The 14,628-nt window shown below is 59.7% G+C and overlaps 4 protein-coding genes across 4 annotated transcripts; 2 read left to right on the top strand and 2 right to left on the bottom strand.

The window, feature by feature from the left end:
• The first annotated feature begins 521 nt into the window (after positions 1 to 521).
• On the top strand, positions 522 to 3,411 carry MYCTH_2312493 (uncharacterized protein). Its single transcript, XM_003667046.1, has 3 exons — positions 522 to 2,686; positions 2,796 to 3,123; positions 3,219 to 3,411. The coding sequence occupies exons 1-3, from the start codon at positions 819 to 821 to the stop codon at positions 3,294 to 3,296; spliced, it is 2,274 nt and encodes a 757-aa protein (XP_003667094.1). The 5' UTR covers positions 522 to 818; the 3' UTR covers positions 3,297 to 3,411.
• On the bottom strand, positions 3,387 to 5,705 carry MYCTH_2312491 (uncharacterized protein). The gene is made up of 3 exons (XM_003667045.1): positions 5,206 to 5,705; positions 4,664 to 5,122; positions 3,387 to 4,548 (listed from the first exon to the last, which is right to left on the bottom strand). Exons 1-3 carry the CDS (start codon positions 5,462 to 5,464, stop codon positions 3,527 to 3,529), a joined length of 1,740 nt encoding a protein of 579 aa, XP_003667093.1. The 5' UTR covers positions 5,465 to 5,705; the 3' UTR covers positions 3,387 to 3,526.
• Positions 5,706 to 5,958: 253 nt separating this feature from the next.
• Positions 5,959 to 9,805, bottom strand: MYCTH_2312489 (uncharacterized protein). The gene is made up of 2 exons (XM_003667044.1): positions 6,453 to 9,805; positions 5,959 to 6,377 (listed from the first exon to the last, which is right to left on the bottom strand). The coding sequence occupies exons 1-2, from the start codon at positions 9,402 to 9,404 to the stop codon at positions 6,285 to 6,287; spliced, it is 3,045 nt and encodes a 1,014-aa protein (XP_003667092.1). The 5' UTR covers positions 9,405 to 9,805; the 3' UTR covers positions 5,959 to 6,284.
• A 547-nt stretch (positions 9,806 to 10,352) lies between these two features.
• On the top strand, positions 10,353 to 14,236 carry MYCTH_109078 (uncharacterized protein; the record flags this gene model as incomplete). The annotated part of the gene is made up of 5 exons (XM_003667043.1): positions 10,353 to 11,014; positions 11,090 to 11,682; positions 13,096 to 13,244; positions 13,378 to 13,986; positions 14,212 to 14,236. Exons 1-5 carry the CDS (start codon positions 10,705 to 10,707, stop codon positions 14,234 to 14,236), a joined length of 1,686 nt encoding a protein of 561 aa, XP_003667091.1. The 5' UTR covers positions 10,353 to 10,704.
• Between the last annotated feature and the right edge of the window lie 392 nt (positions 14,237 to 14,628).

The raw sequence follows: 14,628 nt of genomic DNA, 5'->3' as shown, positions 1-14,628 counted from the left end.
CTTGGTTCTGTTTTTGATGTACAAATTGGAGTAAAGAGGTTGTAGGTTGAGCACAACATGGCAGGTAAAAAAAAATGGGGGAGAGGGGGTTCTTCATGCCGTACGGAGTAGTTGTATCAAGTCATAGTTGCCTTGCTGGCAAGACGGCGCTCAATCACGTACTGTATGTACTGTATGTACTGTAAATATCCGTTATCATTCGCCATAGTTAGTTAGCTCCCTTGGCTTCATTCAGGCAGAAACTTGTGCTAGAACTCTCATGTTGTCTGCTGTTCCGCATATGTACTGTACAAAATACAGCTACGGACGAGGTAGTGTGTTTCCTCCTCGCACCATCGGGTGCCTCTTGTCGAATACGCACGATAAACGGATCATGCACAAAAATATTCCGAAGATGTGAACACGCACGGAGGACTCGGGCATGGGCAACTGAAAAAGGCGAGGTTGGTGTTGAATGCGGCTGCCTTTTTCGGTTAGGTTGATCAGTCAATAGCATTGCACTGGTCTCGGTACCTAATCGCAAGGGCGTCTTCCACTACACTAATAATTAACTCCGAACACTTCAGCTAGTTACATCTACCATCATCGACGGCCGCATTGCCGGCATCAATCAAGTTCGACCCGGTTTCGCCGATCCATTAATGTAGCCGGCCGGTAATTCCACTTGCCCTTTCTTCCCTCCATTTTTTTTCCCTTTTTGTCTTCTTTTTCTTTTTCGTTTTTTTTTTCCTACTCCGTCGTTCTCATTTCATCTCGAACCAATCCCCAGCCAAGACGCGCCCACAACACTTCTCGGCGGGACCCGACGCCCCCGAACCATGACCGGACCCAAGACCGGAGCGGAGACCGTATCCGGGGCCGGACCCGAAACGGGGTCCCCTCGCGCGGACCACGATGCCAGCACCCCGCTCCTGTACTCATCCCCGTCGCCGTCCGCGTCCGCGTCCTCGTCCGCCTCGCTGTCTCCGCGGTCGCACCCTCGCAAGCAGATCGAGATCGAGGGCGCCTCCTTCACCACCCGCGGCGTCCTCGTCGGGCTCGCCGTCGGCCTGGTCATCTGCTTCTCCAACATGTACTTTGGCCTGCAGACGGGCTGGGTCAGCACCATGAGCATGCCGGCGTCCCTGATGGGCTTCGGCCTGTTCCGCCTGCTGCGCGCACACCTCCTCCCCCTCGGCGAAGGCGGCGTGCCCTTCTCGCCCGTCGAGAACGTGCTGGTGCAGACCGTCGCCGGCAGCATGGCCATCATGCCGCTCGGCTGCGGCTTCGTCGGCGTCCTGCCCGCCATGAACTTCCTGCTGACCCCGGAGGAGCGCGGGCCGGTCGTGCTCGGCTGGCCCAAGCTGATCCTCTGGAGCCTGGGCCTGTGCTACTTTGGCGTCGTCTTCGCCGTGCCCCTGCGCCGCCAGGTCATCATCCGCGAGCGCCTCAAGTTCCCCACCGGGTTCAGCACCGCCGTCCTCATCAGCGTCCTGCACGGCAAGGCGAGGGACGGCGAGGGCGACACCAGCGGCGGCTTCGCGAGCCTGGCCGTGAGCGATAAAGACGAGCCCGGCGCCGGGACCGGGGCCGCCGCCGCCGCCGCCGCCGCCGCCAGGGTCGGGGATGGGGCGGAGGCGGACGGGGAGGGAACCAAGCGTGCCGAGTCGTGGAGGCGGAATGTGAGGCTGCTGCTTGTCTGCTTCTTGGTGTCGGCCGTCTTCACCCTCGCCACCTACTTCCTGCCCGTGCTGAGGAACGTCCCCGTCTTTGGGTCCGCCGCGGCCACCACCTGGCTGTGGACGCTCAACCCCAGCCTGGCCTACGTCGGGCAGGGAATTATCATGGGCCCGGCCACGACGCTGCACATGTTGCTCGGCGCCATCGTCGGTTGGGGGATCCTCTCGCCGCTGGCCAAGAGCAGAGGGTGGGCGCCGGCGCCCGTCGACGACTGGGAGAACGGCAGCAAGGGCTGGATCGTCTGGGTCTCGCTCGCCATCATGCTGGCCGACGCCATCGTCAGTCTGGGCTACCTCGCCTTCCGCTCTGCGAGGCAGTATCTCCCGGAAGCCCAGCTCGTAGCCGGCCGCGTGAAGACGCTGGTCGGTCGCAAGACGCACGCCGGCTATACCTCGATCAGCTCCGTCTCCGACGCCGACCGCGCCGCTCCATCACGCGACCTCGAGGACGGGTCGGCGCCGGATGACGGCGGCAGACCTGAGGATGATGAGGAGGAGGCGCAAGAAGAGGAGGAAGATGCGCCTCCCGACCAGCAAATCAGCAACCGTCTCGTCGCCGTCGGCCTCGTCCTGTCCATTGCCTTTTGCATCGCCTGTACCCACATCGTCTTTGGCGATCTGGTCCCGCTCTACGCCACCGTCACGGCCGTCTTCATGGCCCTCTTGCTGGGCATCATGGGCGTCCGAGCCCAGGGCGAGACCGACCTGAACCCCGTCTCGGGCATCAGCAAGCTCGCCCAGCTGTTCTTCGCCTTCATCATCCCCCAGTCGAACAAGTCGAGCGTGCTGATCAACCTGGTGGCCGGCGCCGTGTCCGAGGCCGGCGCCCTGCAGGCCGGAGACATGATGCAGGATCTCAAGACCGGCCACCTTCTCGGAGCCGCTCCCAAGGCTCAGTTCTGGGGCCAGGTCATTGGTGCCACCGCCGGCGCCCTTGTCAGCACCTTCATCTATCGCATGTATACCTCGTGAGTCGTCCCCCCTCTTCCCTTCCCCCTTGCCGTCTCCGCAAAGGCGCGGGGGGCGGGTGGGAAATGGCTGTGCGCCAGGCTAACGTTACTACCTTCCGGGGCCCAGAGTGTACCAGATCCCCGGCGATCTGTTCCAGGTCCCTACCGGGTACGTCTGGATCTTCACTGCCCGCCTCGTCACCGGCAAGGGCCTCCCGCCCATGGCCAAGGAGTGGGCCCTGGGCGCTGCCGTCCTGTTTGCCGCCACCACCGCGCTGCGGATCCGGACGACGGGCACGCGCTGGCACGCCCTCATCCCCGGCGGCATCGCCGTCGCCGTCGGCATGTACAATGTCCCCTCCTTCACGCTGGCACGCACCATCGGGGGCTTGTTTGGCTGGTGGTGGCGGTCCACGATGGGTTGGAAGGACACGCCGCTGATTGTGCTCGCTTCCGTAAGTCGTCGTGCAAACCTTCTTCTCTTTTGTTTTTGTTGGTCCTGGGGAGCTGGTCGGCCGCCTGGTCGGGTCGGCGCTAACGGGTGCTATAGGGCTTCATCCTTGGCGAAGGCTTCTTGAGCATTGTGTGTCTGATCATGGAAAGCGCCGGCGTCCCTCATCTCGCATAGGGATGGAGACAGATGCCTTGGCCTGATCGAGTTGGAGTCCCGGATCGACGGGCATCAAAAGCGACTCTGGAGAACGTGTTTCTTTTAATGGCGTTGAAGATGGGGGGAACAACTTGGAATTACAATGAAAGTATCCAACTGCAATGCTGTCTATTTTCCCGGTGCAAAACAACCCCCCCCCCCCAACTGTCGTCTTTGGTCATTCTCAACGAATGATCACGACGACGGTTTTAATGCAACAGCCACGTCTGGGCCTGCTTTTCGCCACCCTCAAGGCCCCAGGTCAGCCTGATGTTGAGTCCACGGGCATGACCCTTGGGGATGGAGTAGCGGATCTCGCCCTCCAGCTTCTTCCCCGGACCAACCTCGATCTCCTTGGCCTTGCCCTTATCGATCAGGTACAGCCCCTGCCTCCAGTGCGTCGGTGTACCGTAGGGGCCGGTAGTGAAGGCCACGCGCTCGCGCCCGGGGGCCGCCCACTCCTTGGCCGTGAGCTTCGCGTCGACGACCTCGTCGCGGCTCTCGGCGAAGAAGCAGTCGAACCACACGAGAAATCCGTCCAGGCCGTCCGCCGCCTTTTCCGAAAGCGTCGACCGCCACTCGGTCTCGAAGGACAGGTCCTCCACCTTGGCCGTGTGCAGGTCCAGCATCCGGAAGGGGTACGCCTCGCCGCAGACCGATTCGGGCGGCATGACGGTCATGCAGGCGTCGGTGTAGATGCCGGCCTGCATGGCGCGCATGTCGAAGCCGTACACCTCCCTCCACCAGTCCACGTTCTCGGCCACGTACTCCGGGTCCGACACGGGCGCAACCCACATGCTCGCGTGGCTGGGCACCAGCAGCCCACCCGGCTTGAGGTACCGGTCGCGGGCGAAGAGGACGCTGGGCAGCATGGCCTCGTACAGCAGGCAGTAGCCCATCCACTCGGACACGATGATGTCCACCTGGACGGGTTCCCCGCCGGGACCGCCCCCTCCGGGGAGCACCACGTCCTCGATGCGGCCGCGCACGCACGTGATGACGTCGCCGAGCCCGTTGCGCAGCACGTTCTCGCGCGCCCGGTCGAGGATGGCACTGTTGTCGACGGCGAAGACGCGCGCCGCCCCCGCCCGCGCGCAGAACATGGACAGGATCCCCGTCCCGCACCCGATGTCCAGCACCGTCTTGCCCGCGAAGAGGTGCTTGTTGCCGTAGATGAAGTCGCGGTAGGCGTCGGTGCGCACCGCGTCCTTGAGCATGGTCTCGTGGATGTCTTTTGTATTGTTTGTTTGTCGTCGATCCGTTAATTTTGTTTTCCATCTTGGCTGGGCCTGGAAAAACAAAAAAAAAAAAAAAAAACAAAAAAATGGAGGATGGGGAATGCATACCGTTGTGATCGTAAGACTCAAAGTAATAGGCCGATTCGTCCTTCTCCGGCTTCTCCTCCGCCGCGGGGGCGGGTGTTGCCTTGGACGACTCGGCCTTGTCGTTCTCCTCCTCATCCACCCCCCAGCGTTTGTCGAGCGTTTGCTCAACGGCCAGCCGGTAGCTGTTGAACTGCTTGGCGAGCTGCTCCAGCTCGGCTTGCAGCTGCGCATTCTTCTGCAGCAGCTCCTCCACGACGGGACCCTCGCCGCCCGCCTGGGCGGCCTGCTTGCCCTTGGTCGCGGTGCCGGCATCACCAGCACCGGAAGCACCCCTTGAGCCCACTCCGGGTTCGGGCAGGTCATCGAGGCAAAAGATTAGCGCATCGTCCGCTAGCACGGGAATCAGCAGCCCGTCGTCGGCCAGATGGTCCGCTGTGATCTTCTGAGGGAGGGCAGTCCCTTGCTTGACGCTCCGGCGCACTTATGGTTCTACCGTCAGCAAGGGCATCTTTTGAAGTGACTCTTTACACGCACTCTGGCGTTGGGGAAATAACAAGACTCACCGAAATTGATGAGCCTCACGCATCCGTGAAAGTCGAGGCCGAGCGAGTCCCGGACGGCGAGGAAGTCGAATCCAAACTTGTCCTTGCAATACGCCAGCATCGAGGGCGCGTCGGGAAAGACTCTGTCGTCAAACAGAGAGACGACAGAGACCTGCTCCTGGTCGTCTTCGTCCTCCTCGCCGGGCTTGTCGAGCCAGTCCTCGTCGTTGTCCGAAGACGAGCCGGACGACGAGTCGGAGCGTGGGTAGGCTTCGGCCATGTTGCCGTCCTGGTATAATTATTCCTCCCTTTCGCAAGACACTTCTAACATAAAAATATGAGTGCAAGAAATCAGGGAATAAATATAATGCTAAATGAAGAAAATGAAAATCCAAGTCAAATGCTGGAAAAAAGGTGCTTCCCAACAAGTTGAAATGTGCAGGCGGAACGCAAGAAAGCGGCCCTTCTTTTTCGGGAAGTCGAGTTTTATCCAAGTGTGGATCAAAAACTCGAAAATGGTGCGGGGGGCAAAGACAACCTGCCTGCAGAGGCTCTGCAACTAAATCTATATAGCACCCCAAACCGGTGCCCCAAGTATGTTCTGTATGTAATTATGGTTGTGCATACCTGCAGCAGCAATATATATCCAATACTGATACTGCGCATACATGTCCATACCGATCGGTGTTTCAGAAGTTTGTCTTGGACCAACTCAGTGCCCTTTCCTTGCTCATCATACATCCCAGATATTTTTTTCTTTTCTTTTTCTTTTCTCTCCTCTTTGAGCAGCTTCAGGGCACTCCGAACCCATTCCCGTCTCTGTCGCTCCTCGTTGCTGATGAGACGGGATAGTGAGCTCTGTGCGCCAGTCCAGCCACCTTGGCCAAGTCTTGCCGCAGTGGTAACTGTGGTAGTAGTAATCCGTAGAATTGATGCTCTCGTGCCCGCTAGTAAAATGCACACAATATATACCCTCGCCCTTCTTTTGACGTATTTATATTTGGACAAGCTCACACAGCCCTCGAACTCACCGTTTTGGGAACGACATTTGTAAAACCTTCCCCCCTCCCCTGTGTTTCGTCTCCATTGTCGTTACCCTGTTACTCATCGTCTTGATCCCCATCCTCGTCCTCCTCGTCCTCTTCCTCCTCCTCACCATCCGATACTTCTTGTCCGAGCTCTTTGAGCCGTCCCTAAAGTCGCCGTTAGCCAATTCCCACCAACCATCACGCGCCCGCGCCCACAGGCCAGGAGGGATAGCCGCTCACCTTGTACTTGGTCACCTTCTCCTCCAGGTCCCCAAACACCTCCAGCATGTCATCCAGCTCGCTCTGCGCACCCTTCCGCTCCTCCTCCTTGGCCTTGACCTCCTTCTTCGCCTCCTCAACCTCCTTCTCCGTCTTGCTCAACCTTGCCTTCAGCTCCTTCACCTCCGCCTCGGCCTTTCTCGCCCTCTCCTCGGCCTCCTTGACCCCGCACCGCGCTTCCTCGATCCTGCCCTCGGCCTCGCTGGCCCTCTCCTCCGCTTCGCCAGCCCTCCGCTCGGCCTCCTTCGCCCTCCCCTCCGCCCGGCCGAGCTCCTCCTCCTTGTCCGTCACCGACCCCTCCAGCTTGGCGGCCCGCTCCTCCTCCGCGGCCCGCGCCTTGTTGGCCTTCATCAGGTCCACCTCGAGCCGGCTGATGGTCGCCCGCAGGTCCGCCATCTCCGCCTCGGCCCGCCGCCGGACCCGCTCCGCCTCCTGCTCGGCCGCCTTCCTGGCCGCCTCGGCCTGCCGGCGGCCCTCGTCCTCCTTGGCGCGCGCCTGCGCCTGCAGCGCCGCCACCTCCTGCGCGTGGCCCTGCTGGAGCGCCGCGTTGACCGTCTTGAGCCGCGCCACCTCGGCCCGGGTCCGCTGGTGCTCCTGCTGCTCGTGCGCCAGCTGGCGGGCGAGGTGCGCCGACGTCGCCTCGGCCGACTGGAGGGCCACGTCCTTGGCGGCGACCTGCTGGCGGAGCGCGGCCAGGTCGGCCGAGAGGGCCGTCTTGGCCCGCTCGTGCGCCGTCCGTTCCCGGGCGAGCTCTTCCGCCAGCGACGCCGTCTGCGTCTGGGCTTCTTGCAGCGCCGCCGACTTGTCTGCCACCTCGGCCCTGAGGGAGTCGACGAGCTTGCGGGAGACGCCCTTCTGCACGCCGTTGGTGATGACGGACGTCTCCGAGTCCGGGTCGCGGTCGATGGCGCGCAGGATGCGGCTGTAGTTGTCCTTGAAGAACTCGACAAAGGTGTCGTCGAAGAAGACGTCGGGCAGCTTCTGGTCGGGCGCCGGCTCGAGCTTCTGCGGTATCACCTCGTGATCGCGCATCAAGGGGTGGGAGCGGAGCCTGGAGAGCTTGTCGACGTAGCGGTCGCGGCCCATGCGCGACATGATCATCTCCTTGACCTTTTCGCGCGGGACGGGGGAGTCCTTCGTCGAGAACTCGTACACGACGCCGGCCAGCATCGCGCTGAGCCCCTGGACCATGACGTCGCCGTTGGGGTTCTCGATCGCCGCTTGGATCAGGCCCTGAAGATTGGTAAACTCTCCCAGGAAGTCGTTCACCCCGTCGAGGTCCTCGAACAGCCAGCACAGCAACAGCATCAGGTAGCCGATACTGATGCGCGGGTCTTCCGACTTGGCGACGCTGCTGAGCAGGTGCGCCGTCATGGTCTGGATACTGGTGACGACTTCTTCGCCACTGGCCTCGTCGCCCTCGGTGACGCTCATCGCCAGCGCTTTCGTCTCCGGGTTGTCATGCAAGAGGTGGAGCATGAGGACGGCGGCGAACCAGTACCTGTATGGATCCGCCGCGGCCGTCTCCGGGTCGGGCTGGAGGAGGATCGTCAGGGCGTTGGTCAGATCGTCAGCACGCGCCTTGTGCGTCCGGACTGCGTGGTCGAGAAAGTGCATCCGAATCTCGGCGTGCTTGTAAAAGTACGCCTTCAGGCACGTACATGCGGCCATGCGCAGGTCGAACGCCGGCAGCGAGTGTACGGCCAGAACCAGGTCTAACAGACCGTCGATGATATAGACCTTGGGAACGCCGTTGATCTGGGCGGCGTGCGCGTGGCCGTTGGCGATCGGGGCGGCGAGCGGTGACGGCACTTGGAGGCCGGCAAACCTCGTCTGTACGTCAGCATTGCCCCTGATCATGTCAGCGCAGGCTAGTAGAGCTTCTGCTTTGATCGGCAGCTCGGCAACGTGGGAAAAGGCAATCTGGAGAGTGCTCTCTAGGACCGGGCCTCCCCGCGCGCGGGTCCGCCCGCCGGACACCAGGTCGCCGGCCAACGCTTCCTGATTCAGGGACGTCCCCGCTGCGCCGGGCACGATGAGCAGCCGGATGACGGCAAGCATGGCGTATACATTCCTGTTACGCTGCACCTCTACCCACTGCGCGACCTCCTGGTCGTCCCCGCCTCCCTTGTAGGCTTCCTTCAAGAGCCGACTGATGTCCGCAGCATGGCCCATGTCCCGGAACATGGTTTGGTTCAGCGGGTTCAGCCGGAGAAGGTTGGCCAGCAGGATGAGACAATCCTCCACCACCCTCGCGCCACCTGCGAGGCCGCCTTCCTTGGCGATGATGTCGAATATGGGCGCAAAGCCCTTCTCGAGGGTGACCAGGTTCTGGATCACGTTGGACGTGGGCGTGAGGTCCGTGAGCAGCCCGATGGCCTCGTCGCGGACTGCCTCCCTCGGATCTTCGAGCACCGCCACGAGCCGGGGGATGCCGTCGCTCGTGTTGACGACGCACTCCTCCGTCCTCTCGGTCCGGGCAGACAGGATGGCCGACAGTAGCTGCAGCGAATAGAGCCGCGAGTAGAAATCGGTCTTCTCCGGACCCAAGAAGCCCAGCAGCAAGGCGATGTTCTCGTGCCGCTGAGTAAACTCGTCGGCTACCCATAGGGCAATCTCCTCCGAGGCTTCTGGGCTGTCCGGATCCGGGCTGAACAGCATCAGCAGCGTCTCCAGCGCCACCTTGACCGTGTCCACGTCTTCGCCATCGCGACTGAGACTTCCGATCAGGCTGCGCAGGGCACCCGAGGCGACCGAGGCGGGATACTGTTTCGCGAAGCTGCGCAGCCCGAGGATGGCGGCACGGCGGTCTTCGAGCAGGGTCGCGGTGCTCAGGCGGCCGCTGAGCACGGGGATGGTCTCGCTCACCGACTGCTTGGCCGGCGCGGTCGTGATGGTCGAGAACATAGACATGGCGTCGGTACTAGCGGGCGGCGGGGCGGCGAAGTGCTATGAGAAGCTGCCATGGAGGAGCATCGGCTCTGTTCTGCGGCGACGGCTCGACCGACCGGTTGTCAGGTGTGGAAACTGTCTGATAGTGTAGTAGTGTACGGATTACGGAGTAGCCTGTCCTCGTTCGAGTCTGGGATTTCGATTCTTTTCAGTCGTCGTTAGAGACCGCACCGTTTCACGATTCCTTCTCTCCTACCAATGACCAATCCCACAACACCCCTTTCGCATCTGTCGTGATTGTCGTGCGGGAAGCCAAGCAAATAGGCACTGCGGTGTGGACAGGTGTATGTACATACCAACTACGCAAAGACGCAGTATTCCGTACACTGCCCGCTGTCGTGGAGCTCGAGTCGTTGAAATGGGGACTTGACCGGGATGCAACCTGCAAGCTGCGGTCAAGCTCCGCTGTGAAAAAAATACAGTGGGGCCATTCAACCAGTTTCACCGTTTTCGAGTCTCCCCGTGTGCACTCAATTACCGTACATACGGAATATCAGTATCGTACTTGGTAAGGTACGGAAATGCTCCATACTTTACCTACGGGTCAATGTATCCGGTACGTTTTATGTGTGTGTTTGACACGATACCAACGTACGAAGTAGGGAGCGATCTCTTGTCGGAGTACGGAGTGGCAGGTTTAGTACGTACGTTACAAGTATTCGCATCCATATTCACCGTACGAAATACAAGAATTCCGTATCGCAATAGCAGTTACACGTTGTAAGCTCCGCCACCACTTACTAGTAGCCCACGAGCGACCAATACGGGAAGATTTTCTTGGAAAGCAGGGCACGTTCGCCTGCGACTACGAAACGCGCACGCCTTTGTCGCATCGCCTCCCGTTTTCTTTCCCTTTCAACATCCGAAATCCTCCCCGGCTAGTCCTGGGAATCGGATCAAAGAGAGCATCTTTCTCTCGCGATCTATCCGAGGGAACGAGTATCTTTTATCTTCGTTTTCTTCCTCTGCGGGAAAACGATCTGGTGTTCGCCGGTTCGCTTTCGATTCGACTCACAGCCAACAGACTGCTTGTATGAAGAGCGACTCCCCGAATCACCTCGCCTCGTCGACCACTTCGAATCGAATTGCCTCCTCATGTACATAAACGTAGCGACGCTTCCAATCAATCACCCACACCAAGCGCTGCTTTTTGCAATATATAGCCCTGGCTAGGCGCAATCAGACTGACCGCTTTCCGAACCCCAGCATCGACCACGGGCTGCTTACACTTGAGGAGTAACGCCGTGACGAGTCTCTCACCATGGGTATTCCGGCCGCCTTCAGGTGGCTTTCCGCCAAGTACCCCAAGATCATCTCTCCCGTGATCGAGGAAAAGCCTCTCGTTTTGGAAGATGGCACTGTCGTTCCGGTCGATACGACGCAACCTAACCCAAATGGCGAGGAGTTCGACAACCTGTACCTAGATATGAACGGCATCGTGCACCCTTGCTCGCATCCGGAGGACAAGCCCGCGCCCAGGGATGAAGAGGAAATGATGATAGAGGTCTTCAAATACACCGATCGCGTCGTCAACATGGTTCGCCCCCGCAAAGTCCTCATGATTGCTGTCGGTAAGTTATCACTACTCCCAATGTCTGTCACCGTACCAAAACCGGGATGGACTGACGCTAATCCGTGCCAAATAGATGGTGTTGCGCCCCGAGCCAAGATGAACCAGCAGCGATCCCGCCGATTCCGCGCCGCACAGGACGCCAAGGAGAAGGAGGAGGGCAAGCAGCAGCTCCTCAAGATGCTCAAGAAGGAAAACGGCAGTGACGCCACCAAGGAGGAGTCGGTCGAGGCTGTCGTCAAGAAAGCGTTCGACTCCAATTCCATCACTCCTGGCACTCCGTTCATGGACATCCTGGCGGCGAGTCTGCGGTACTGGTGCGCTTACAAGCTCAATACGGATCCCGCGTGGGCCAAGTTGAAGGTCATCATTTCCGATGCCACCGTTCCCGGTGAGGGCGAGCACAAGATCATGGAGTTTGTCCGCTCGCAGCGCAACTCGCCCGAGCACGACCCCAACACTCGCCACGTCATCTACGGCCTGGACGCCGACCTCATCATGCTGGGGCTTGCCACCCACGAGCCGCACTTCCGTGTCCTGCGTGAGGACGTCTTCTTCCAGCAGAGCAAGCCCAGATTGTGCAAGCTCTGCGGCCAGACCGGCCATGACGAGCGGAATTGCAAAGGTGAGGCAAAGGAGAAGAACGGCGACCTTGACGAGAAGGGCAAGGTCGAACCGTTGAAACCCTTCATCTGGCTTCATGTCTCGATCCTGCGTGAGTATCTTGCCATTGAGCTGCACGTCCCCAATCTCCCGTTCCGCTGGGACCTGGAGCGCGCCATCGACGACTGGGTCTTTATGTGCTTCTTCGTCGGAAATGATTTCCTGCCTCACTTGCCTGCCCTCGAAATCAGAGAAAACGGTATTGAGACCCTCATGGCCATCTGGAGAGACAATCTCCCGGTGATGGGTGGCTACGTGACCAAGGACGGACACGTGGACCTCCGGCGCGCGCAGTACATCCTCAGCGGCCTTGCCAAGCAGGAGGACGCCATCTTCCGGCGGCGGAAGGAGGCTGAGGACCGGCGAGAGGCCAGCTTCAAGAGGCGCAAGCTCAACCAGCAGAGCAACGGGAAGGGCGGGAACCAAGACTCGCCGCTCGGTGGCAGGGGGCGAAAGGGGGCGCCAGAGGCGAATGGACCCCCCCCGGGAATGAACCTGTTTCCGGTCGCGAGCATTCCCAAACCCGTCATCACGCACGATATGGTTGTGAACCGTCGTGCGGTGGACCAGGCCAACGTGGCCAACAAGAGCGCTGCAAGCGTGATCAAGAGCCAGATTCAGAGCTTGATGGCACAAGCCAAGGAGAAGCAGGACGGAGACGAGGAGCCCAAGGCGGGAGACGAGGCAACGAAAACCCCACCTTCAGCCCTCGGGAAGCGCAAGGCGGAGCTCATCGAGGATGATGTCGCTAGCACCACGGATGCCGATGCCACCTCGGACACCGAGGCCCCTGCGGCTGCCTCGAGCGAGGATGGCCCGGTCGACACGGTCCGGCTCTGGGAGGAGGGATATGCCGACCGTTACTATGAGCAAAAGTTCAAGGTCGACCCCAAGGACATCGCCTTCCGGCACAAGGTTGCCCGGGCATACGTCGAGGGCCTCGCCTGGGTGCTAATGTACTACTTTCAGGGTTGTCCCTCGTGGGAGTGGTTCTACCCTTACCACTACGCCCCGTTCGCGGCTGATTTTGTCGACCTGGACAAGATGACCATCAAGTTCGAGAAAGGCAGGATATCACGACCTTTCGAGCAGCTCATGAGCGTCCTCCCGGCGGCCTCCCGCCATGCCATCCCGGAGGTGTACCATGACTTGATGACCAAGGAAGACAGCCCGATCCTCGACTTCTACCCAGAGGAGTTCGAGATTGACCTTAACGGTAAGAAGATGTCGTGGCAGGGTGTCGCCCTCCTGCCCTTCATAGAAATGCCCCGCCTGCTGGCCGCCATGAAGACCAAGGAGCATCTTTTGAGTCCCGAAGACCAAGCGCGCAACGTACCCGGCCGCGACGTCCTCCTCATCTCGGATGCTCATCCCGGTCTCTACGAAGATATCACGACGAACTTCTACTCCAAGAAGCAGGGCGTGCCCAAGTTCAAGCTGGATCCCAAGCGGACGAATGGGCTCGCCGGCAAGGTCGAGAAGATCGAGGGCTACGTCCCGCATGGCTCTCTCGTGTACCCGCTGGAACGGAACACCATGCCGGACGTGGACTATGACCGTTCACTAACGTGAGTTGCTTTCTCTCGTTTTTTTTTTTTTTTCTTTCTATCTTTCTTTCTTTCTTTCTTTCTATCTATCTATCTACATCAATACTTTCTATGGCCCAAATTCAAAGTGTCACCTCGCTAACATGTGTGATAGCGTGTACTACATCATGCCCAGCAGTTCCCACATGCACAAGTCGATGCTTCTTCGCGGCGTAAAGCTGCCCCCGCTCGCACTTGACAGGAGTGACATCGATTTCGTGAAGAGCAAGGGGCGGAATGCCGGGAGAAGCTCCGGAGGCGTCCCATTGAAGAATAACTACAATGGTGGCGGGCGGGGAGACAGGATCAACTATGCTGGCGGACCACCTCGCGGTGGAGGTGGACGTGACCAGGGAAGTTATCAGCAACAAGATCGCGGCTATGGAAACGGCTACGGTGGCGGCGCCGGCGGGTATGGCACCGGCTATGGTAGCTACCAGCCGCCCGCTCCTCCTCCGCAGTCATGGCCGCCGCCGCCGCCGCCTGGCTATCCCGGTTTCGGCATCGGCGTGCCTCCCCCCCCCCCTCCCGCCTACGTCGCTGGCGGTGGCTACGGCCAAGGATACGGCAACCAGGGGTACGGGGGTCAGAGTTACCGGAACAATTACTTACCACCCGGTCCGCCGCAGTATGGGGGATACCAGGGTGGTGGTCACCAAGGAGGTTATCAGGGAAGTTACCGTCCGCCTCAGAGCCAGGGTCAGGATCGACGTCACGACAGCAGGTACGGGGGTGACTATCGCGAAAGGAATTACCACGATTCGCGAGGGTATAGGCGATAGGGAGTTCGGTGACTTTGTCAATGGACGTTAGTGTCATCTGCATAGGTCGGACTAATAATGGGGGCGGGTTCTTTTCGGAGTTCACAGAGGGGAAAGCGTCAGGATGTACGGAATACATGGCAATATAATGCCAAAACTCCTACTCTCTTGCCACTACTATTGTTCAGGTCAACCAACTGCTTCGAGGAGTGACTGCGGTCAACAAGCGCCAGTACAGGACAGACTGCCTAGGTGAATTGAGGTCGGAGAATCCCAATCCGACAGATTGTGTGTCCAGTTGCATCGACGCACAGCGGGCAACCAAGGGTTGCATCACATAGCGCGGCGTAGCGTGATGGATCCTGCGCATGCGTTTTTCCTGCTGCCGCAGCATTAGAAATGATAAGTCAGGCTCACCTTTTTAGCTCCAATGCGCTGTACAGTACAATACAGTAATGCATCCACACGGGATTTGAGCATCAAGTATGTCGACAAGTTATCATTCCTCTGCATGCTAGCACCTCGTGTGCACTGCGTTTGTTGTCCCATAATCGGGAGAAGATATTCCGTATGCAGTTGCTTCATCTGCCTTCTGCAAATCACAT

This window comes from Thermothelomyces thermophilus, chromosome 7, assembly GCF_000226095.1.
Source record: "Thermothelomyces thermophilus ATCC 42464 chromosome 7, complete sequence".
In the NCBI taxonomy this organism is placed as follows: domain Eukaryota; kingdom Fungi; phylum Ascomycota; class Sordariomycetes; order Sordariales; family Chaetomiaceae; genus Thermothelomyces; species Thermothelomyces thermophilus.
This window is presented reverse-complemented; position numbering and strand designations above follow the sequence as displayed.

What these genes read in the sequence shown, in the direction of transcription:
- MYCTH_2312493 (XM_003667046.1), top strand. Translation starts at nt 819, where the DNA reads ATGACCGGACCCAAGACCGGAGCGGAGACCGTATCCGGGGCCGGACCC. An exon ending in ATCTATCGCATGTATACCTC is followed by an intron (nt 2,687 to 2,795) that starts GTGAGTCGTCCC and finishes TCCGGGGCCCAG; the next exon opens with AGTGTACCAGATCCCCGGCG. An exon ending in CGCTGATTGTGCTCGCTTCC is followed by an intron (nt 3,124 to 3,218) that starts GTAAGTCGTCGT and finishes CGGGTGCTATAG; the next exon opens with GGCTTCATCCTTGGCGAAGG.
- MYCTH_2312491 (XM_003667045.1), bottom strand. Translation starts at nt 5,464, where the DNA reads ATGGCCGAAGCCTACCCACGCTCCGACTCGTCGTCCGGCTCGTCTTCG. An exon ending in CGTGAGGCTCATCAATTTCG is followed by an intron (nt 5,123 to 5,205) that starts GTGAGTCTTGTT and finishes TAGAACCATAAG; the next exon opens with TGCGCCGGAGCGTCAAGCAA. An exon ending in TGAGTCTTACGATCACAACG is followed by an intron (nt 4,549 to 4,663) that starts GTATGCATTCCC and finishes ACAATACAAAAG; the next exon opens with ACATCCACGAGACCATGCTC.
- MYCTH_2312489 (XM_003667044.1), bottom strand. Translation starts at nt 9,404, where the DNA reads ATGTCTATGTTCTCGACCATCACGACCGCGCCGGCCAAGCAGTCGGTG. An exon ending in AGAAGGTGACCAAGTACAAG is followed by an intron (nt 6,378 to 6,452) that starts GTGAGCGGCTAT and finishes CGGCGACTTTAG; the next exon opens with GGACGGCTCAAAGAGCTCGG.